The 23997-nt window shown below is 35.8% G+C and overlaps 1 protein-coding gene across 1 annotated transcript; it reads right to left on the bottom strand.

The window, feature by feature from the left end:
- LOC112696787 (nuclear-pore anchor) lies at positions 1–23727 on the bottom strand. Its single transcript, XM_025749653.3, has 48 exons — positions 23268–23727; positions 23004–23150; positions 22781–22879; positions 22456–22584; positions 22263–22355; positions 22112–22177; positions 20929–21018; positions 20754–20831; positions 20375–20484; positions 19447–19567; positions 19259–19351; positions 18853–18901; positions 18153–18256; positions 17985–18053; positions 17531–17671; positions 17328–17432; positions 17125–17238; positions 16827–16905; positions 15062–15114; positions 14621–14694; positions 13305–13407; positions 13067–13201; positions 12867–12965; positions 12515–12556; positions 12320–12373; positions 12039–12218; positions 11905–11952; positions 11670–11720; positions 11166–11249; positions 10997–11071; positions 10711–10895; positions 10513–10615; positions 9371–9487; positions 8349–8441; positions 7601–7759; positions 7470–7523; positions 6702–6815; positions 6450–6527; positions 5878–6027; positions 5717–5788; positions 3361–3516; positions 3226–3279; positions 2855–2921; positions 2712–2779; positions 2506–2634; positions 2188–2289; positions 1849–2023; positions 1–1665 (listed from the first exon to the last, which is right to left on the bottom strand). Exons 1-48 carry the CDS (start codon positions 23571–23573, stop codon positions 314–316), a joined length of 6219 nt encoding a protein of 2072 aa, XP_025605438.1. The 5' UTR covers positions 23574–23727; the 3' UTR covers positions 1–313.
- Between the last annotated feature and the right edge of the window lie 270 nt (positions 23728–23997).

The following is a 23997-nucleotide window of genomic DNA, read 5'->3' as shown; positions in this document are numbered from 1 at the left end:
TTGGTGGATATAAAATTTTCATTTAAACATTATAAAATACTAAGTTGGTCTTAAAATTTTATATTCTAATAATTAACAAATACTAGTGTCATCAAATCTAATTTATCAAATGTAACCATTAATAGGAACACATGCTTCCTATTTTGGGTACACATCCTTTAAGACATGATAAACCATTGCATTTACGTGAACCTGAACCTGAGCCCCATTTACAGATAAGATTCTCTCTATACTGCCCTATTTTTAAGACTGAATGGTTTAGAATAGCAGTGCATAGTCAAAATAATTTAACCATACACACTACTTCGTTGATTCAAGACTCGCTAGTAGGCGGCCTGCGTCCGCGACCTCGTACGCCTCGACCACGCAGAACTCTTCCACGTGCTCTCCCACCAGTGGAAACTACTCCAGCCTGTCTCAATTGAGCCCTCTCTCGGGCTCGCTCTAACAAATTTATGGTGGTTGATGAACTGTTCAGAGGGGATGTCTGCTTTACATCGTCTGTTTCAGGAGGGGCACTACCATGGATAGTAGCTTGCCTTGTAACAATTCTTGAGGAGCTACTTTCTACAGCAATAGTAGCCGGTGCAACCTCACTTGCACTGGGAGTAGGTTCAGCCACCTGATCACTCTCAACAGCAGTAGATGTCTCAACTGCTGTTGATTCGTTAACATCGGACGCCTTGTCTAGAGTATCACCAGCCTCCTCAGTCAATTCACCCTCGTCATTTTTATCATCACCTGAAAGCACAGGAGAATTGATCTCTCCTGCCTCAAGAGCTTCATCATCAGCCCTAGTAGGAGAAGGTTCAGGCGTTCTAACAGGCTCAGGCGTTCTAACAGGCTCAGGTTGACCTTCCCGAGAATCTTGGTTTTCCTCATTACCACCCTCAAGTTCTCCAGTTTCTGGCAATAATTCTCCCTCTTCTCTCTCACCAGCAACTGCAAACAATGACGGCTGGTTTTCTGGCTCAATCTGATCCCTTTGCATATCATCTGACCCCATTTTCACTTCAGCTGCTTGATCCTGATTTTCCTCTAAATCAATGGGCTTGTCATCATGTAATTCCTCTTGATTAGTACCATCCAAGTTCTGCGGATCGTTGGCTTCCTCATCCTTTCCTACAGGTATTTCGCCATCTTCATTTTGAGCTTCAACGACTCCAGCATTTTGACCTTGTGGCAACTCACCCCTTTCAAGTTCCTCAGAAGCCTGATTAGTTCCATTAAGTTCTGGAGTTGTAGCAGGTTGATCTTCACCGCTATCTCCAGGGGATTCTGATCCCTTCGACTTCTTCAACATGGGCGTCTCGGAATTCTTCTCGCCAACTGCAACTGATTCTTCCCGCAACTCAGAAGTAGAGGTAGGAGCAACACGTTTACGAGCTACCGGCTGAGATGGAGCAAAACCAGTTTGAGGTTCTCCCTCAGAAGGCCCAGGCTTACCTGATCCTTCGGCATCAGACATTTCTGTGTCACCTTGTGGCTCATCAGGTTTTACCAGACGGGGCCTGACCAATTTCCTACCAGTTTTACGGGGTTCTGCACTTGGCCGGGAAAATGTAGGTCTTTTATCAGTATCTGTGGTGGCTTTAGGTGGTAACCCGCTTACACCAACAGCTGGCAAGGATACGACACTAGAGGTTGGTGCATGCACCACAGAAGCTGCCAAGTGTTAGCGCACTATTATTAGTATAAACAGAGGTATAAAAATTAATTATGCAGAAAGTCTGGTTTTAAATCTAGAAAATTTTCATTCATTGTTTTACTGCCTTCGCCAGACTCTCGCCATAACTCACGCTTCTAAAGTAATCTTAATGTACACTGCAGAAAGAGAGGTTAATAAACCTGTAGCAGCAGCAGAAGTATCCATAACTGTCGTTGCATCTCCAAGGTTCAGATGGTCTCCAAGCTCAGAAAATACTGAATGAGCTTCCTTCTGAAAGCTTTCAACAGCAGATACATATGGAGCAGCTAAGTCATCAACATTGGTTCCAGAAAGAAGTTGAACTGCATTTGCTCCCTTAGAAAATTTATAACAAGCAAAAGGGGAAAAAAATCAATATCAGATCTGAGATTTCTTTTTGATCTTTTAATAAAAACATTCGCAGGTTATAGCAAGCAACATCAGGTCAGAACATCACAAGGCAATCCCAGCTTGGACAAGCCACTATTTTACATCATTACCTCAGGAAGACTGCCAACATCCTTAACCTTTTCAACTTCCTCAGATAATCGTTTTAGAGCCTCTTTGTGCCTCTCAAGTTCATTAATGAACTTCGCTTTCTCCTGAAAGTAAATCAATTAACAAAAGAAGTAAGAAGGTAAAGAGAGAGTATTAAAATCAAATTCTAATAGGGCAATATTAGCTTTTGTAATTTTTCTTAACAAAAAAAATTTGGGAAACATACAATGAGCAAGAGAGTCAACGTCAATCCATTATTGGGAGGAACCACAATGCATATTTAATCAAGAGATGCGAAAAATACAATTTAGGAAAAACACCTGCTCAATATTGCTGTAAGAATCCTTTATTGCTTTTTCGGTCTTAATTCGTCTGTTTTTCTCCATTCGATTTTCTTCCCTCTCCTTCTTTAATTCATCTCGCTGTCTCTCCACTGTTTTTTCAAGAATCTAGAAATAGAAATAACAAAATACATGCTGGATCAAATTTCTTCAAAAATAAAGGGTTGAACCACTTTCAGGCAAACCTGTATTCTGGTGTCCTTCTCTTCTTTCATTGCATGATCACCAGTTGTATCAGTAGTCAACCTTTTCCCTGAAAATTCAAATAATAAATATACTTCAGCCACAAGTAAGCATAGAACTTGAAAAGGAGGGGGGCGCTAAGAACCTTGTTTGATTTCATCTAATTGCTTTGAAAGTTGTTGAACCTCCTTTGACAATAACTCGTTCTTGTTCTGTAATTATGGACAAGGAAACATAGGATGAAAAAAAAAACAATTGATGACAACAAAATATCACCAAAAAAACAGAAATGGAGAATATATTAATAGGATAAAGGATAAGGATCCAGTAAATGAGAAATCTTGTAAAGTTACAAGAAAGGTTATCCACTCTTCAAAACAATAAATTAAACCATATAACCAGAACAAGGATAATATTCACTTTCACCTTCCAAAGATTCTCATATTAGAGGATCCAATCGATTATTCTTTTTATGATAAATATACAACTATTTTTTCAAACAAAATTTGTATACACCTTCAATGAACCCAGCATTTTCTTTTGCCTGTCCACTTCATGCTTTAGGCTAACCTGAGAAATTAATCATAACAAAATTTCGTAAGAAACAGGAGAACCTTTCAGAGTTTTTATAGCAGAGAATATGATGTAGACCTCAGATTGTGAAATATCATTAATTCTCTTTTCTCTCTCCACTAGTTCCGCTCTGCAATTTGATAGGTCTTGCTCCAAACGTGCAACTGAATCCTGCTTTACAGAAAGAGTTTTCCCCATTTCGTCTAGTTTAGAATCCTTTTCTTTGAGTCTTTCCTGATAAGATAAAATAAAATCAGTAAATACATAATAAATACCAAGATGCTATATTGCTTAATATAGAGTAAAACAAAATATTAAATCTGACAAGTGAATCTGTACACGTAAAAGTTAGTACTCCTCACAGATGAAAGATGCTATCTTTCTGTTTCTGTCGAGGAACTTTTACCACTTTCTATAATTATGCTAAGTGACATTGTGTTTGGTAAGTGTCATGAGGAGAAAAAATGTATGGCTCTGTCCATATCCCAGTTTTTTGGAGGACAAAAAATCAGGCTACTTTGGGCCTATTTATATTCACATTCTTCTCCAAATAGGTTTGTATCTCCTGGTGTGTCTGTATATTTGCCTTCAGACAATTACCAAATAAACCCTAAGGATCTATTTAGTTTTTGTGTTTCATTTTCTATTTTCAATTTCGGCATTTTCTATATTCAGTATCTTTTTAAGAATAAAACAGACAAATACTATACAGGTCTAACTATTTACACTTTTTCCTTCTCCAAAACTTCAAAACAGAAAGCATTTTCTCAATCCAAACAGATAGCATTTTCTCTATCCAAAAAAGTCTCCCTCTAGGCCGAGAACAAATAGTGTTAAAGATAGAACGATTGGTTAGAGCACATTCTAACATGTAGAGTCCAATCTAACTAGCTGTGTCAGCACAGCACTTAGGCTGTGTTTGGTTTATATATGGGTGAAGACATAGACACAAATACACAAATATTGAAGACATATACATAAGGAGACACAAAATTTTTACTGTTTGGTAACTGTGCACAAGACAGAACATAAATGGAAAATATCAATATTAACCTTATCTTCCCAAAAAAAAAAAAAAATACCACCACCGTCACTACTATTAAGGATAAAAGTGGAAAAACTTATGTCTTAGCCTTTGTGTCTTAGTGTCTCAATAAAATGGCAGTACACAAAGTTTATGTATTTGTGTACCAATGTGTACCACCGTGTCTTTGCTTATTTTATGTGTTTGAAAACCAAACATGAAACGGGTGTGAGTGTGTCACCGTGTCTCAATTTGGTGGACACACCCACTAAACAAACACTGCATTAGGGATTATAAAATAAATGACTAACTTATACCTAATATAATTCACCTATATATTATGCAATCTAAGCTTATTGTGATTCGAATTTAGATTCGTCATTTTGAAGACTTCTCAACCCAAATCCTCTCGGTTTTACTTTTATGGTAATCAGAGCTATCTAACAGCAACAAGACCAGCGAGAGCAAGTGCCACCCTCCATCTGATCAACTCCTCTTCCACCTATGATTCTACCAACTCTACAATTCCCACTAGCCCAACTATCTCAACCATACACATTTATAATTCTACGTACTTAACGTCCCCACTAATCCATTTCGCATTCTCATCTTTCATAATATTTAACTTGTTGACATTTTACTGCTGAACATCGGATCCCATAACAAATACCATATTGTTGATCTTATGGATGTGGTGAAATTTGCTCATAAGCATTCTGGGTAAAATTCAATGCTTCAGTTAACATCTCCAAAAAATATTAAGTGCATAGGAAATTTTTTTAAGAGGCAAAGAAGTTTAATAACCTAGCTAATCAACTGTTAATAAAAGTACCACTTCTAACTATATTCATATTTTTCTTATTTAAAATAACGGAGAGCAACTCTGCCTATGTTTACATAGCCAGTCCCAAGCCCAAAAAAGAAAAGAGAAGGATTGTGTTTGGCATTCAACAGCCAATGTAAAACTTTGTCGAATCCTTATGCATGAACAAGACGCAATGAAGTCATCGGATTCATGAAGCGTACCCCATCTAGTAGGATAAAGCTTTGTTAAGAGAATAATGGACAGCATTGAGACTTGCTTTTGATAGCATCTAAGCCTTTCCTCCAGAACATAATTACATATGTACCACAAATAAAACTTACAGGCATATGACTAAGCTATGCAATACTTCAACTATGGTGGTATCAACATGAAACAGAATACATGAGAAGGGTAACACAATTTACACACTGTTGATCCAAGACAGACAGGTACAAAGGAACATCTAAAGTTTTGAAGAGATACGACAGGATGAATGTAAGATAATATGAAACACATCTCTAGTGTGCAACAAAATCAACAGTTAAAACAGAAAGAAAATGTTACACAACAACAGTAAAGTAATATAAATGGATAATATGAACTACCTGCAAATCTCGAACAAGTTTCTTGCTTCGATCATAATCCTCCATATCAATGTTTTTACTCCTTTCAAGCAACTGAAGTGAAGAAAAGTTTTAAAAAGAGATAATGATAAAAAACAACACAGTAACATTAAATGTTACTGGCAATGTTCAGGATGCAATACCTCAGAAACCTTATGACGGAGATCATCTTTCTCCCTTTTTAGTCCTTCAATTTCGTTCTTACAAAGGGCCAACTCCATTTCTCTTTCTCTCAGAAGGTTCTCTAGATTTTCAACCTCAGCTCTTGCTTTATGTGCTAGTTCACGCAATTTCTAACACAGATACAACGTTGGGTTTATTGTTATTAAAAGATAAAAAGCACATGCATAAGTAATCATTTTTTTTTATCCAATTAGAATTTTATTCTTAAATTCTTCTAAAGATACCTTCTACTCTCTCCCTATAATTAATTGTAACTTCTATATCACATCTAAGGAAATTAGAAATTTATGAATAAAATTCAATTTTTTTACACTTGATTAGAATTCCATCCTATTAATAGTTGGGTTTATCACCAGAGAAAGAATGATCCTTTAGCAACCACTATTTTTATTTTTATTTTTTTATTTTACTTTTTACAATCAGTGGGAATATAATCCTTATATTGTTTTAAGAATACCTTCTACTCATTGTCACTATCTCCTTATAATTAATTGTGATTTTATGACCAAAAGTACTTCATGTATTCATGTACCTGGCACTCCTCAAAATTATGCTTATTTTCTTCCCTAAGCTGCATGTTGCTCTCACGAAGTAAGTTCATCTCCCTAACCTGCAGATAATTGTTGGAAAGAGGGGAAAAAAGAAAGAGAGAAAGGGAGTGAGAAGGAAAAGAAAAAAGCACATTATTTGATTGATTATATAGTTCATTGAACACTACTATCGAAACAGGTCAGCTTAATATGACATCACAAGCAATGTAGATCATGAAAGAAGGATTCTGAACCTGAAGTTGCAATGATTTAAACTCTTCTTCAGTGGACAAGCATGATTTTGACTTTGCACGCTCAGCCTCTACTGATGCATGTGCAGATTCAACTGCCTTTAAAGCACCCTCAAGCTACATGAAACCAAGAAACCGAAGAAAAACACGTCACTAAATACACATAGCAAATCAGAAAAAAACTCCAGACAAAAATGAACTTCTTTAACTTGAACCTTCAAATGAACAATAAAACACCCTCAAGCTACATGAAACCAAGAAACCGAAGAAAAACACGTCACTAAATACACATAGCAAATCAGAAAAAACTCCAAACAAAAATGAATTTCTTTAACTTAAACCTTCAAATGAAAAAACAAGACTGAAATATATTACTCAAGATTCGGATTGTTTGAATGAGAATAAATACAAATTCTTATGTTATACATATATGCAAATTGTTATATTACTCATGCAATAGAATCAAGGTCTTGTTTTACAAATAGAGGTCAGTCTTGATGCAACAACTGGGAGGTCACAAAGTTGAATCATAAAAATAGCTTTTAATCTCTCTTGATGCGGCCATACAAAGAGTATGAGTAAAGAAATCAGGTAACAACTCAAAGTATTAATATTAGAGCAACGTACTGTAAAATATTAAGTACATATTCAAATCATTCACCTTTCAGTTTTTTAGACTACCGTATGATTTGATGAAAGCTATTACTAACAGTAGCATGATGCTGACACACCATGCCATGACAAACGAGAAAGATGGATCCAATGTTTTACCTGCAACTGTAGCCGCAGCTTTTCCTGTTTCAAAGCTGACACTTCTGTTTCTGACTGTGAAAGTAGAGAACTTAAAATGAATATACAAATATACAAGCGAAACAATTTTGCTGCACATGACAAGTATTTACAATTTCTTTTGAATTCCGGAGATAAGTCATCACAGCTTGAAGACCAGCATCACCAATTGTATCTGCACTACTACTTCCAGATGATATACCAGCAGCATTGCGTTCCTTCTCTGCCCTCCGAATATGCAAAGCTTCAAGATGGCTATGAAGTATTTTATTCTGAAGGAGGTTGATGACATCAATCACACAAGTAATTTGTAAGACACCAATGCAATAAAATATAAAGAACAAAAACAGTTCACACTATGTGGGCTTGCCACAAGGAAGAAATAGTGTTACTGCCTGCTATCAAATACAGTTTATGGACATGCTGTTTAAATTGCATTACAATGTGACCCATCTTTTCTTTATATTTAGAGTTGATGATAAAGAAAAAATCCAGAGTTAGGAGGAAGAGGTCATTTGTATGACCAAAAAAAGAAAAAAATAAAACAAGAGACAAACTCTCACACAATTACCGGCAGTGGCAGAGTCTGCACATTGACAGTGATTAACTAGACTTGCTAACTGTAACTGATCTCAGGTTGCAAACTGCAACCAACACTCACCAAAGATACCAAATAAATTAACAGTCCTGTAAATAATGAATTCCTCATATACACATCAATGGACCACAATTTTTTAATGTGTTGGTAGACAACAGTTTAATACTAAACAATAAGAGCAAGTTGGGACACAATAATTCAACAAGAACACTGAAGGATAACTGAATAAGGCATCATTCAAACTAAACGGGTGAAAAGAAAACCTGCTCATTTATTTCATCATATTTCTTCTCAGCATCATTTCTTGCCTTCTCAAGCAATGTCTTCTCCTCTTCCCACTTAGCCTTCAGTTGACTCTGCAAAACACAAATATGCAAACAGGGTGAATTATTGGTACATCAATCCAGAAAATCAAACCAACCAAAATTTCAGTAAATGGGAAAGAATATATAGAGTAGACAAAGCATAAAACAAACTGACAAATGCAACAGTAAACCACGTGGATTATAGGGAAATCCCAGTGCAGGAAGAAATTAAAAATCCCACTGAACTAGCACTATGAAAGAATCACTAGACACACTGCGCAAGTTTCACATGTCAGTCAAGAACATGTGCATTTGAAGTTCCAATTCATGGTATTGCCAAACTGCCATTGCCAACCTCATTCAGATGATACAAAAAGGGAACAAGTTGGACTGGATTGCCATTTTCATCCAAAAGACATAGGAACACTCAGCTTTCCCTGAAACTCTGAACTGAAGGTCAAGTTTGAAATAACAATTATGAACCTGGTGAACTGACAGATACCTGCTGTAAACTTCCTTACTCTCACTCCCGAGTCCAGTTATTCACCCTATACTGCTCCATTTTACCTCAGTATGTGATGTTCTTATTTATGTGATTCAAAAAACCACCTATATAATGTAGTAATTTTCTATTGAACTCCAGCAGCAATGACAAGAAAAATGTATATTTTAAAGATGTCCACCATCTTAAACCAAAATACCACTCAACTTTCTAATGGAGAAAAATCATCACTGTTTCATTCAAAATAGAACTGGAAAGAAGAGACACACAGCACCAGTAGATACAGTAACTTGATCAAGTGACATTTCACTACAATTGCAACACCATAAGTAAAAGCAAAAAATATAATAGGTAAATCAAAATAACACGACGTGGAATTTCTATAATAAACAATATAAGAAACAGGAAAACACACTAACTGCATTCATGATGAAGTACGCAGAGAAATAGAAGATAAGATTAAAGTTCGAAACTTTACATTTTCAATTTTCTGAGCATCAGCTAGTTTTCGTAATTCAGATGCCTCACCCTGCAGCATGGCTAATGCTTCAGATGTGCTTTTCAACTCTTGAATTGTTTCGGATTGGAGAATAACCTGTGATAATATATGTCACAAAGGGATTAAGTGATGAGAAAGGAAACAAAGTTATCCGAGAATATGAGTATGCAAAAATAAATTAAAATAAAATAAATTCATCGGACAATTTAAGGCCAGAAATCATTGGAGAGCCAGGGTCAGCACTATTTGAATGGTGACTGGTTTCACCACAGGTGAAATGGTCTCCGAGTAATCAGACCCAACATTTTGGAGAAAAACCTTTGCAACAAGGCATGCCTTGAACTTGTTGACACTGACTTCTGGGTTCTATTTTACCCAGAACACCCACTTGCAGCCATTGGCAAGTGTGGTCTGGGGGAAGAGGCACTAAGGACCAAGTAGACTTGGGACCTGAAATTCTTCTGTCACCGCAACAAGCCACTGAGGTGAGTCAAAGACATCGCCTACAAACCTAGGTTCGAGGGAAACTACATGTTTAGGACCAGATACTGGTGGTTGTGTTGGAGGTTGAGAGGAGAAGCTTAAGGTGGGGCAAGGTTGAGGCTTTGCAGTTCAGGCTAGGAGTGTATGTATGGCTAGGGTTGGTGTGAGGACCGTTTGTGTAAGGGACGTGTGTTAGGGGTAGGTAGGAGGCCTCAAGCCATGGACCGAGTGACAAGTCTGTGCTAGAATGTGTGTGTTTGGAGGTATGTAAGGGTCAGATACAGAAGGAGATGGAGAAGAAGGGCAGGTGTGTAAAGGGAAGGATGTTCGATTGAGGACGCAGAAAAGGAGGATCCATCGGCAATGGCGGAGTCACCAGCAGAGGTGACGGAGGAGGATCCATGCCATCGTAATTTAAAGCTCTTGATACCATAATAGAGTTGGAGAATCTGTGAGAGTAGAGAGAACTAGAGAGAAATAGGATCTGATAATTCTGAATAATGAATCATAATATCACTGAAACGGTGCTTATATACATAGAGAGGAGTGAACTTCATCTAGAAAGAGAAAAGGGGCAGTAGAGTCATTGCACACTGTAACAGATCAGTAACCAGCAGTCAAAGCAAACATAAGTAAACCTGTCTTTCATAATTGTCTTGAGCAGCACGCCACTTCTTATGCTCCCCATCCAGCTGTTCTTTAAAGCCAGACATTTGAACTTCCATTGCTGATATTTGAGAACTACAAGCAGAAAAAACACCTGATACATAAAAAAAAAAAAAAAAAAAAACAAACAAACAAGCAGAATACTAAACATTACAGTATACACAACTTACCATTTGGCTAAAATTTCTTCCTTCAAATTTGTGATTTCAGCCAAAGCGGATGCAAGAGCCTGGTCTTTGCCTGCACTTGCTGAAGCCACTTCTTCACATTTCAGACTAGTTTCATTTTCAAGCTCTGCCACCTTCTCTCTAAGTGAATGAACTTCAGCTTCTAAAGCCTTCTTTTCATTCTCAGCCTACATATGATAATGAAGAATATAAACAATTTTTAAATACAATAAAACTTCAGGATGATGTAAAGACAAACAGCTTTGAAGATCTAACTATAGCAACATACCTCTACTTTGTAGTTCTCATGCGCAGTTTCTATGCGCTTGAGTGCATCTTCATTAACCTCAGCAATGCTCTTATACTTTAATGTAAAATATAAAATGTAAGTAGTTATTAGTGTGAAGCACAAAGTTAATCTTTTCAGGGATAAAGAAACAAAAAAAGAAAATGAAAACCTGTAGCATGTGAGCTTTGATAGCATCAGCTTCCTCTTTCAATTTTTCAATCTCCGCTTTTGCTGTTTGTAGTTCACCATCAACCTGTGTCAGTTGTTTTAGGGGGGAATGTTATGAACAAATACAACACAATTGATAATGACTTGAATTGAAAGGAAATATGAAGCGCTCCACATGACGCGGGATCTTACAGTCAGTAGACAAAATAATTTTTACTTCCTCTTATGCATAGATTAAATGGCATAAACACTACCCCAGCACCCCCCCAGCAACAAAAATAGAAAAAAAAAACACACACACACACACTCAGTCTCATAGACAGAAGATAGTAAGTCAAGTGCTATTTTTGTTTTATAATAAAAATAAAAAGGATAAAATGTCAGGTCCGATTTTATTATGCTGCAAAGCTTTTATGTGCACATTGGTTATGTCTCCATCACTTCATATAATACAAACTAACTTAGCAGCAGAAGCCAAATTAAGTTATTTGTTTTCTACGCTCACCTCATCACTTGAGCTAGAGGGAAGTCCACTTACACCAACCTTTTCAGAAACCTACAATCAGTTATCAGTAATAAAATAAATTATAGTAAACAGAAAAACTAATATAGTGTATTTCCTTCGATGGAAAACCATAGACATGCAGGTGAACTTGCAAGTTTCTCTACATTCATGGCTCTTGCGTAACTACAAGCATGATCATTGAAAAATAAAAGAAAAGCTATAGAAGAAACTAAACCTTATCGTCAACGGAGCCCATTTTTCTTTGAAGGCCAGAGAGTTTTGCCTGTGGGAACAAAGTTATCTTCATTGTCACAACAGTTTGCTAAGACAATTTTTCCGGCATATAGAAGTGTAATCTAAAACATGTACCTCAGCCACAGCAGCCCTAGATTCAGCAGATGCAACAGCACGCAATGCATTAGCTAACTCTTTGCTCAAATCCTCAACCTGCCGCATAGTGTTCTTTATGGTTTGATCACGGTCTTGCATGAGTCTCCGCATATTTTCCCGCTCTTCTTGTAAGTCTCTCTTGGCCTCTGCCCATTCCCTCTGAAAAGGTACAATTTAACCCAATAAGCACTTTCTCAAGATGAAAAAATTATGGTTCACTAGGTGATAGGAAGTTTCATATGGAAACAAACAAATCAAACCTCTAATTTCTTTATATACTCTTCCTGTTTTACCCTCTCTGCAGCTCTTGCCTCCTACAGATTTCAAACCAATAAAACTTTCAAAAGAAAATCATGAAAGCAAAATGGAATTGGGTTGTACAATAAAAATAAAAATAAAAAAAAATAATAAGAATAAGAAAAACAATAACAATAACAATAATAACAATAAGACACCTCTCGAACTTCCTCAGCACTTTGTATGGTACCCAGGCTAGCCTGCAACAGAAGCATAAGATAAGCATCATCTTGAATAAACATAATATAGCAAGCTAACATAAGCATCATCTTGAATATGCATAATATAGCATGCAATCTCTTGCTTGTTTAGTCAGTTAGAACTAGGAAAATCACGGAAGATCAAAAGGGTTCAATCTAAAAAAATGCTTTCATCCCCTTATCCTTACCGTACCCCACAATCTCACCCAATACTCATTTAGGGGACTCACCAGGAGTCCATTAATTAGACCAGGCCCCTTGTAGTTCCTAGGTCATATTGAAAAAAACACAAAGAAGAAATTATCAGTACCTGCAGGCGCTGCACCCTTTCGGATAAACTACGAACCTCATCAGATGCTCTCTTTTCAGCATTTGATAATACTTCGTTTTCAAGCTTTAAAACAGAGAACTGACAAATAAGGGCAGGCAGTGAGTTAATAAATAGGTACTATATAAAAATGTTACAAAAAGTGAAATCTTCTCAGCATTGTAATTGAATAAAATCTTAACCTCCATAGTAACTCTTCTTGAAAGCTCCTCAGCAGCATTCAATGACCCGGAACTTTCACGTAATTTTCGTTGGTAATCAACAATAAGCTGAGAAAATTCCACATTTCTTGCTAAAATGCTATTTGCTTCAGCTTTCTAAAATATCAACCCAGAATCCATGAATTAGTACAAGACAACCATGAAGATACACAAAAGTCCATTACTTCTAAAATATCAACACATTACTTCCATCAATTACCTGGTGTTCAAACTCTTTCATAAAACTATCGAGTCTCTCTTTAGAAAACTTCGCCTGGAGTTCCATTTTATCACGTTCTGATCGTAATACAATAATATCACTCCTGAAGATACACAAAAGTCCAAACCATGAAACCAATCAAGCTACACAGAATTTATGCAGGTTTTAGTAAAAGATGACTGATAAAGAAATAAAATTATTTAAATTAGAAGGATTTTATTATCCACTGTTCTGTTAAAAGGGAGGATTATTATGAAGTATGAAAAGCAACAACAACCTCAATATCAGATCTAATCATGTTCATACCAGAAACTGTACAAGACTAGTGGTGTACTGTGACAACCTCAGTGCCATAATGCTAGCTCATAACCCGGTTTTACATAATAGAACAAAAAAACATGTTAAAATGGAAGGAAAGTTACCGGTTGCTCACATTCCCACAACTGACCAGCCAGTAGATGTGCTGACCAAGGCTGTCTCTAAAGCTAAATTCCCAAGTTTGAGAGAAAAGATACATATAACAGTTTCAAAGTTATAGAGAGCCCAATTTCAGGGGACATAATAGAGAAGTTATAGGAATTGCAAACTATGATAGATTCCTCCCTAACAGTCCCTAACTAACTTATGTTTGTAAGGACCCTTCTACCCCTTTCATCTAGCATGCTGAACACTCCTCATCTATGTATATAAGTGCTGGTTCAGTACTCTAATATGAACAGGTTCTCATTTCTACAATTCTCTGCTTCTCTCTTTATCTCTCAACTTTCTCTTCTCTTAAACTCTATTAAAGAGTTTTATTGAACAAAATTTGTATCACGTATGTTTAACCAGCATTGAGGTTAACAAATACAAAGATCAGTTAAGGGTGATATATAACCAGCGATCATGTCAAAAGAAATTTTCATTATGTCAGACACGTTACAGTAGCTGCCATATCAGCAACATAAGGTAAAATACCCCCATTTAGCTTACTCCGCAAACCATCTCTTCCAACTATATATTCTCAGGAAACAGTATTAGCACTCATAATAAAAAATATTCAGCTTCTCTCGATCTTTAAATCTCTGATTTTGTTACTTAGATGCACTTTTGTAGAAATTATGGTAACAAAATATTAGAGACCAAATAGGTTCCGTGTAAATGTATTGAGCAAGAGAGAACCTAACTTTTTATAATTGGCATCGAGTTAACTAGCTTCCTACAGTACATAATTTGCATCATGTCATATTTTAATGTAATTACTTCTCACAACAGTATACAAAATACATTATGATGCATCATGAGAGAGAATATCTTAGAATAAATAAACAACTTACCTAGCCTTTGCTAAATCTTCCTCAAGGCATCTAACACGCTCTGCAGCTTTTTCCAAGGACCTCTTAGCCACTTCCTTTGATAATGAAAACAATATATATTACAAACCTTTGATATAAAAAGCTCAACAAAATACCTTAAGCTTAATGAAGTTTTAGTCGTTGAGGTGATAAAAGAGAAATCATCTATGGCCAAATGAGACATTGATTTATATACTGTAAACAAGAATAACTAACGAAGCAGAAGACTAAACTCTCCTTGCAGAACTAACAAAAGCTAATATTAGTTAAATGGGCTTGCCCACATTTCAACTTTCAAGCTCAAAGGATTTTTCCACGAGAGGAATCATATATGATGTTCTTAATGAACATGTGGGAGAGTGGGTCCCAAAAAGAAATATGGAATTGAAACATTGTTTCCAAGAATCAAAACATCTACTTTACCTGTGAACTATCAATTAAAGCAGCAAGGTCATTTCTACCGACATCTTTGACAACTGAAAGATATGGAAAGATCATTTAATTAACAATACTTTATAGCAGTTGTCGTCCAAAAATTAATGTACAAATGCTTATAGCTTTCTTAGGATACAATGTTTAACACATATTGGCATTCTATGCAACAAAAAAATGATACTTTACTGCATATACAAACCCTTTCTAGTAAAATAACATTTAAATAGTGTTTTCACACATTTCTCTGTCTGACAAGCAAAATCAACATGCAGTGCAAAACTTTTCAACTGACATACAACTGAAGTTTTATTTATTTATTATAAACGAAATTTGAAAAGGGGGGAAAAGTTAACATAAGGCATTTTCTGCACCACTTGACAACTTCAAAGCGGCGCATTGCAAATTCAAAAGTTTTGGGTGTAAAGTACATGTGAGCTTAAAAGTTCAGAGGTGTTTAATTACTTTTTTCACTTAAAATAAAAAAGTACTATTCTAGGAATACCGGAGAAACGGGTACATCAGTACATATACAATATCAATGACAACTATTTTACATTCTTTGTGCTGCCATTCTCAAAACAATAGAAAGAGTACAAGATGAACATAGGAAGCATATAAAGAACTTACTACTAAGCTTGAATAAACATAGGAGAAAATATAAAGAAAAAAATTTTATTGGGGATAAGGGATGAACATAATAGAAAAAACAACAATAGTACAAGATGGATAATTGGATATCTCAGAAGTAATGGCAGAATAAAACATCACAAAAGAAGACAAAAAGTGCTATAATAATATGTGCTTATATTCTACCTAAAAGGTCTTGGGTTAAAGTATTGGAAGTAGAAAATTATATTTTTATGAATTATATACAATGAAGGGAATTTCAAGAAAAAAAAAGTAGTGATCAAAACTGTTCCATATCCCCATTACCATATAGATTATTCCCCAAAGTCATCCACCTAAATCCTTACATTATGCCACAAAAGCTGTCTACAGCTTGTGGCTGAACAGCCTTTTAAAAAACTTCTTAATCGAGCATCAGTCCAAAAAGCCCCCTAAAACACATAAATATTATTACTTACAGTTAAAGACTCTTGGGTTAACATGATTTGTACCCCGCCAAAATATTTTCTTATTGGAAATGTGGAATAACAATAGAATTCAATTTCAAGCATGACCATAGAACATTACATTACAAGTACTAGGAGAACATGTAAAAGCAGCAGTAAGGGGAAAGAAACTTAAAAACAGAAACCAATTAAAGTAATAACATTGAATGCATTAGCTATATTTCTCATGGGTTTGAAATATGAATTGAAAGTGAATTGAAAGCATATGGGCAAACACCAAAACAAAGAACCACTGACACCGGGCTTCTGTCTCAAGCCCCTAATATCTCTCAAAATTTGTTGCACAAATTATATACACTTGAGAAAAATGCAACAAACATATATTTTCCTTTCAATTCTGCTACATGTACATGCTATATAATAAACACCGTTTTGACACCAGTATTTTATTAACAACCAAACACATGTTCTCTTTGTCTTGTTAATTAAAAAATAATTTAAGTACACAATTAATTAGTAACAACTGTATTTTTATACAAGTGTCAAGAGTGTTTGGCGTATGGATAGTATTTTTCTTTTCCTTTTATCATAAATATGCTACATAGATAGCACTTCTTTTGATTGTTCTTTTAGTTAAAAAACAAAATTAAAAGAATAAAAATAAAAACAAACAAACAAACCTGTATGAGCGTCTGAAGAATGGGTCTGGGATAAATGAATACTATGCTCTTCCTCATACAACCTCTTGTACATGGCAACCTACATCACGTAGCAACAATAAGAACTGATTGACAGAAAATATCAGATGACTCTAGTCTTGGATTTTGGGCTCCTTTCTAAAACCCAAATCCCTATGTATCCTTTATTTCATCTAATCTACTATTAGGTTTTCTGCAAGCCTTCCCAACAGATGCCAAAACCTATGGCAGAAAAAAAGAACACCCTACCCCATAATATATATAAATGATGAAAACTCACTGATGTATGAAGTGATTCAATCATGCGCCCTTGCTCTTCAGCTCTCTGCAGAACAGCAGCAACCTTTGCAGCAGCTTCATCGGAATGTTTTTTCAGCTCTAGTTCCAACCTCTCCTACAATTTATAGTAGAAAGAGGTAACAAAAAAAAGAACCATATGTTATCGAGAGTTTGCACTGTGCTGATAACGGAAAGTTAACTGACCTTAAACTCCACCTCCTGATTCTCAATCTGGCCAGAAAGACTACGAACAAGACTTCTAAGTTGAACATTCTGCTCAACTAGACCATTAATATCCTTGAAGGTTAACTGCATCCAAATTTGAATTGAACAAATGTAATGATGTATCAGACAAGTTTGAGAAATAGAGAACTGCTTATTGGAAAATCAAGCCAACAAAGCCTTACAAGGTGCTCTGAGATTATTTTTTCAGCTTCCGTCTCCATACTTGTCCTTGAAGCTATATTTGCAACATCTTCAACAATATCATACCCAATGGATCCACAACGAAGTTGTATATCTCGGCATTCCTTCAGAAGTAATGTCACCTGCAATGAATCAATCATCATTTATTAATAACACATAATGGATAACCAAATACATTACAACACCGATTTAATTGCAATTAGAACAACCACAAAATCTTCTTCCACTTAAAAGGGCCTGCTCATTGCCCAATAAACCAGATGAAATTTTTATTTTATTTTATTGGTATTCCTTTAGCTAACGCACTGACTATCCTCCATCATGACTACGGGCATTGACAAAAGCTTCAATCAAAGCTTAAAAATAAATACACTGATAAATTAACAAAACACACATTATCAACTATTAGGGAACAAGGAAAACCATCATCTTTACCTGTTTTTGAAGGTCATCAATTTCTTTCTGTGCAAGGTTATAATCCCGTTCATGCCTTCTAAGGTCAGCCTGAAAAAAACAAAGATGAAAAAGAAAAGTTCAGAGCTAAATTTTACATCTAACGGTAAAAGATTAATCAATAGATAAAATAGAATTTTATGTATAAACCTTCAGTTCTTGAATACTTTTCTCCAAGTTAGCATTTTCAGTCAAGGAGTTCTGCAATTTTTGGTTCATTGAGGAGTATGCTTCAACCATCTTTTCATGTTCCGCTGCAAGGAGGATGTATAATAAATTTAGTGTAAAAGCCTAGCCTATCTTTGTAGATTTTGACTGAGTCTAGACAGTTATTAACAACAATATAACAATTACCATGCATGCATGGTGTGAGAACTGGAATCAAATAGATAGAAAAGGCCAATTATCAGTGAATAACCCAGATTTGGGCAGAACCAGAGCAACGTATCTTTCCTCATGTTATTTAAGAGAAAATAGAAGAAAACAGTAAAGGGTATTTCAGACTGAGGTTGCATGTTTCCTACACTTCCAATTTTTTTCGAGTCCCACCCTATAGAGTTCTAACCTCCTCACCACAATGACAACACAATAGAGTTGTTTACGTGCATTTTCCTCATTGGATACCACTATGGTGACTATCCTTCCCCAGCAATTAACCGTCTCAATGAACCATTAGTCATCACTACCTTGTAAATTTATGTGTAATAATGAATATATATTTAATTTGTTTCATGTCCTTCTTTAATGAGACATGCACCTTTCAGTGCCTCTCAGCAAACTTTTTTCCCTTTAATATCCTCTATTCACAGATTATTTAGCAAGCTCCTAAACAATCAATGAATTTATATACCTCTTTCAAGTATAATAGCTTCAGCCTTCTCCTCTAACTCATACAGAATCTGTAAACAAAAAGTCAGCTTCAACATACTGTACAGGAGGGATATCATATATTCAAAGATCACACAATTCAAAATGGTGTATATTTGACAATCAAGAACGAACAAATGAAATAAATTGAAATTGAATGAGAGCATAATTTACAAACTCCACAGCACCAGCAGATAGTTGTACTAAGCCAAATCATGTAAGCATGACATAACAACAAAACTACCAGTCAATGATAATATGTGCCAAAAGGCCCAACAAAGTGACAAACTAAAACAACAAAATATCCTTCTTTCTGATACTCGAAAAACACAAGGATCTTCAGAGAAGTCAATTGCAGCATACAATGTATAGAAAAATGTCAGCCATACCCGATGCAAGATTGCCTCTGACTCCTTTCTACCCAATTGCTCATGTCTCAGTGCATCAACAGCTTCTTGATATTTTGCATACATTTTGGCCAACTTTAGCAAATAAAACAATACAGTAAGATCATTTATATACACATATCTAAAGGAACGATGACACCAGTACAAGAAGTAATGGTTTGAGAACTCACACTCCATCCATCTCTCAGGAGTGAAGCAGCTAATGCTGTCCCAGAGACACCAACAGGAATTTTTGGGACAAGCAAATTATTTTCATCTGCCATATTATCATCTTCAATTGATGCCGTCCACCTGTGATCCAAAAGAAAAGGTTGAAGAAACTATGTCGGTGCATATTGTCATTGAAGAATCACACAACACAACACATTGAATATACACTTAGATAGACAATGGCCTACACATTATCTCTTAATCATGGCCATGAAAATATATTGATAATATATTTCTTACAAGATAAAAATGTACTAAATTATACAACAGGACTAATTTATACAAAAAATCGTCTCCCTACTACAACTACACTGCCACAAACCCACCACGAAACAAATCAGAGTCTCTTGAGACAATTAGTAGAAATAAGTTTGCTCATTTAAATTTCTATTCATCACTAAACCAGAAGAAAACTTCCCCTAATAGTGAATTGCAAAATTAAGTTATATAATCTGATGTTTGATCAACCATAATACTCCAACACCACAAAGCAAAAAATAAGTCCCAGCATAAGTAAATTATTAACTAAACTAGCAAAGAACATGACAGAATAGCATGTTTCCGCCATTTGGCATCAGAAATTTGTGGGACATAAGATGTCAACTGCATCACAAAGTAACTTCAATCTGGCAGTACTGATATCTTGAAGAATGAAGTGGCAGGATTATGCATAAATCAGCTCATTTTTACTCATAATGATCCATCGGCACAGAAATTTGTGGGACATACGATATCATGCATCATCTGAAATGTAAATAATTGCTAAAATATACAATGATGCATCTGTGGGGCTTGACAATTTCAACAACTTATGCCAAGAAAATTCAGGAAATTAGGAAAAATATGGAAACTTGAGTTCAAAGGAGCAAAAAGTTGTGATCAGCATACGGTTCAGCAGCAAAAGTGCCGAGTGAATGATCACTTGGCTCAGTTGTTTTCTTTCTTGCCTCAATTTCAGCTTCAAGTCTCTCAAGCTTTCCTTTTAAATCAGCAGCCTCCTAAAATGAACCGAACAGAGCACCTTAGCACATAACATAGTTTGACAAGAAATCTACTACGCACAAATGAAACGAGAACAAAGACAAAATGTCATCCAGCATTCACCATATACAAGTATACAAGTATAACTATAATAATAAAAAATGTTTTCCAATTTACGGAACCATATTACAACAATTATTATTTCTTCAAAAATAACAACAGATTACACATATGAGAAGAAAGCAAATAAGATTCTTAATATCAAGTGACTAAAAAAGAATAATACCTTTTCTGCCTGATTTCTAGAAGTTACTTCCTTCTCCAATCTCTCTTTATAATCATCTTCAACTTGCTTTAGTTGAGACTGTTGAACAGAAACAAGCAACATTAAATAAATACACAATTTTCAAATCTAAGCAATTCCAATCCTCAGAAACATCATAATTACAATCAAACTTCACCTCTATTGCTTGGATCACTCCCTCTAAATCTGCTGCTTTTCTTGACCACTCCTCAGAACTCTCTTTATATAGATCATTGAGCTTGTTAACCTAAAAATTAAATAAAAAAATCAATATACAAAAATAATTTACAAAGTAAATGAGAAATCAATTTTGTTTTATAATTTTATTTTCTGAAGAGGGGACCAGAGTTTATGTATTGCCTAGTCAATCTTACTTCCACAAAACATACATCTATGCCCACAAACATTATCTAGGTCTGGGATGGACTTATTTTTACACTTCAATTTGACTCTCAGGTGTTCTGCTCATTGCTACTTAAAAAAGGTTACTATCTCAATTATGCAAAGGCTCTGGCCAGCATTGTGGCACCTTTGCTGCTTTCCTAAGAACTTTCCTACATGAATTTCCTTTTGTACATTTCCAGTCAGCATCATAACTGCAGTTCACCTATCTTCTATTTCATAAAATTGACTTCACTGCCAAATCATAAACTCAAATATTTGGCAATTTAGAAAAACAACTCCAAAATAAAAATAGCCCATACACTTGAAGCTGGACATATTAATGCTGGATAGTGAAGCAGGGCATAAAAAGACTATCTTCAGCAGCTTAGATATCAAAAGGTTAGTGCTGTAGCTTGTATCTTATCATTCATCAGGCCAATGTCATACGAGGTCAGTTGTATCCTAAAATATAGTAAAGTTTAGACAATAGAGGATTATTTGTACACCTCTAATCCTCTATACATATGTATTCCCTGTTGGGAAGACATTCATTTGAATTAATGAAAGATTAGAAATTCAACCTGTTCTCTCAAATTCTCTCTCTAGTTGTCTCCCTCTTTTCTGAAACTAATGTATGCTGTTATCTACTATCTATCCCCTAACCTCCACCAACCCCCCCCCCCCGGGGCGGGAAAAACTTGCGATAGTTGGTACGGAAAATTAATCCAATAGTCACATCACATGACTTTATTATGTTCCACCCCTCCTTTATTTCATCATATTCAAGATTGCAAGAAACTGTCTTAATTCAGAATCGAGATTTCTCATTTCCTTTTGTTCAATTCCTCATCTAGTCCAAAAACATAAAAAGCCGAGGAGTCTACATAATTAATCTGTATACAATGGCTGAGCCTATTAGATTTTAATAAAGCCAAAGAATTCAGGAATCAACTCACAGTGGAAAGTTCAGCTGATAATCGCTCTTCATTTGCTGCTGCAGCATCTTTAGCTGAAATTAAATCCTAGAAAGGAAAAGGAAAAAGGATCAATCAGTAAAGGGACATAAAAGCAACCGCAATTCAAGTTGACCCATGGAACATTTGCAACCTCTTGCAAGGATATAAGTTGTGTTTCTAGTTCCCTCACTCTATCCTTATTCCACTGCAGAGATTTTGAGCATTCACTAAATTGCCTCTCAACCTGAAAGCAATGACAATAAATCAAATATTATCAAAGCAAACACATAAGAAAACAAATTTAATAAGTATTTTTTTTAAAAAAAAATAAACTAGATTATTACATCTGCAAGCTTGGAAGACATGTCAGCGTCCAATTCTGTGTGTTTCTTTCGAAGCTCAAAGTAACTATTAACTTTATCTGTCAACTCATCATTAAGCCAAGCATTCTGTCTCTCAAGAATCTCCTTCTCCTGCTCACACACGTACACACAACATACACACAGATGCAACCAGAGAATTCCCAGAAGAACAATAAATATATTTAGACACAAATTTGATTTCACAGAACAGCAACTCCTTTAAGGAATTGAATCCAATTTCAATAAACATAAAACAGCTTTGTAAAACAAAGGAAAGTAGTAATAAAAGAGAATAATGGGAAAACACCTGTTCAAAGCGAGTACAAGCAGCCTTAGACCTTCCCAGCTCTGCTTCAAGTTCACTTATTCGGGCCTCCTTCTGAGCAGCATTCTCACTCAAATGAACCTTCAACAATAAACAGCATCATCAAAATTACTCTTCACCCTAACTAACAAACCAAACCACACAAAACAAAACCAACACCACCTGAAAATTCAGATTCAAAAAAGTTGAAAAAGAAAAAGCTCACAATCTTATCAAGGTAGCTCTTGATGGTAGCATTTTTCTCACTAAGCTCCAAATCCTTCTGATCATTGAGCTCAATCAGCTGCCTCTTTGATTTGTGAACCTCGCTAATCTCCGTCCTCAACCTCTCTATCTCCCTATCCTTCTCAACCTACAAAAACCAAACACAAGAGGGAGGAAAAAGAATTAAACCAGGACAATAAGACGGGGAAAAACGCAATTGAAATTTCGAAACATTTCAAAGCGGCAATGTTGAACAATTCAGTACCAATTGGAGCTGGACTTGGTGGTTCTGCGATCGTACGTCTACGAGGTCACGGTTTCGCCGTTCGATATCGGACTCGAGTTCAGAGACACGGTACTGGAGGGAGGAGAAGTCGGAGGCGAGGGTTAGGAACTTCTGCTCGACGAGGGAGCAGTTCTGCTCGGCGTTGATATCGGCGGCGTGTGACCGGGCGCGGAGCGTGTCGAGCTCCTGGAGAAGGCTGCGGATGTAGGCGTCAGCCTTTGCCGCAACAGTGGCGCTGTCGCCGGAGCACCGCGCGAACTCCTCGTCTGAGAGGAACAAAGGCATCGTTTTTGTGCCCTAATTACGGAAGAAAGAGAACAGGCTTTTTCTCGACAGAGGAAGAGAGTAATGGAAATCAATTCAGAGAGAAGAAGTGGGAATTTTGAAGAGAATGGAAACGACCAGAATTTTGATGAACGTGAGAGATTTAAACGGCTGCACAATACCCGACCCGGTCCAGCATAAATATTCAACCCCAAATCCTAGAGGTAAATGGTAAAATTAGACCCTAAAATATCACTCAAAATTAAATTAATCTCAAAGTTTTTTTAATTAAATTTATTTTTCAAATATTTAAAATTAATTGCATTAATTCTTTTGTTATTTTTTTTGTTTATTAAAATAATCTTTCGAGAATTAATTTGACCATTTACTTTAAATTCTATCATTGGCTCAAATTTTACTACTCAATTTTATTAAAGAGTAAACT

The sequence above is a fragment of the Arachis hypogaea genome, chromosome 6, assembly GCF_003086295.3.
Source record: "Arachis hypogaea cultivar Tifrunner chromosome 6, arahy.Tifrunner.gnm2.J5K5, whole genome shotgun sequence".
NCBI lineage: Eukaryota > Viridiplantae > Streptophyta > Magnoliopsida > Fabales > Fabaceae > Arachis > Arachis hypogaea.
The sequence above is the reverse complement of the archived record's forward strand: the minus strand, read 5'-3'. Positions and strand labels throughout refer to the sequence as shown.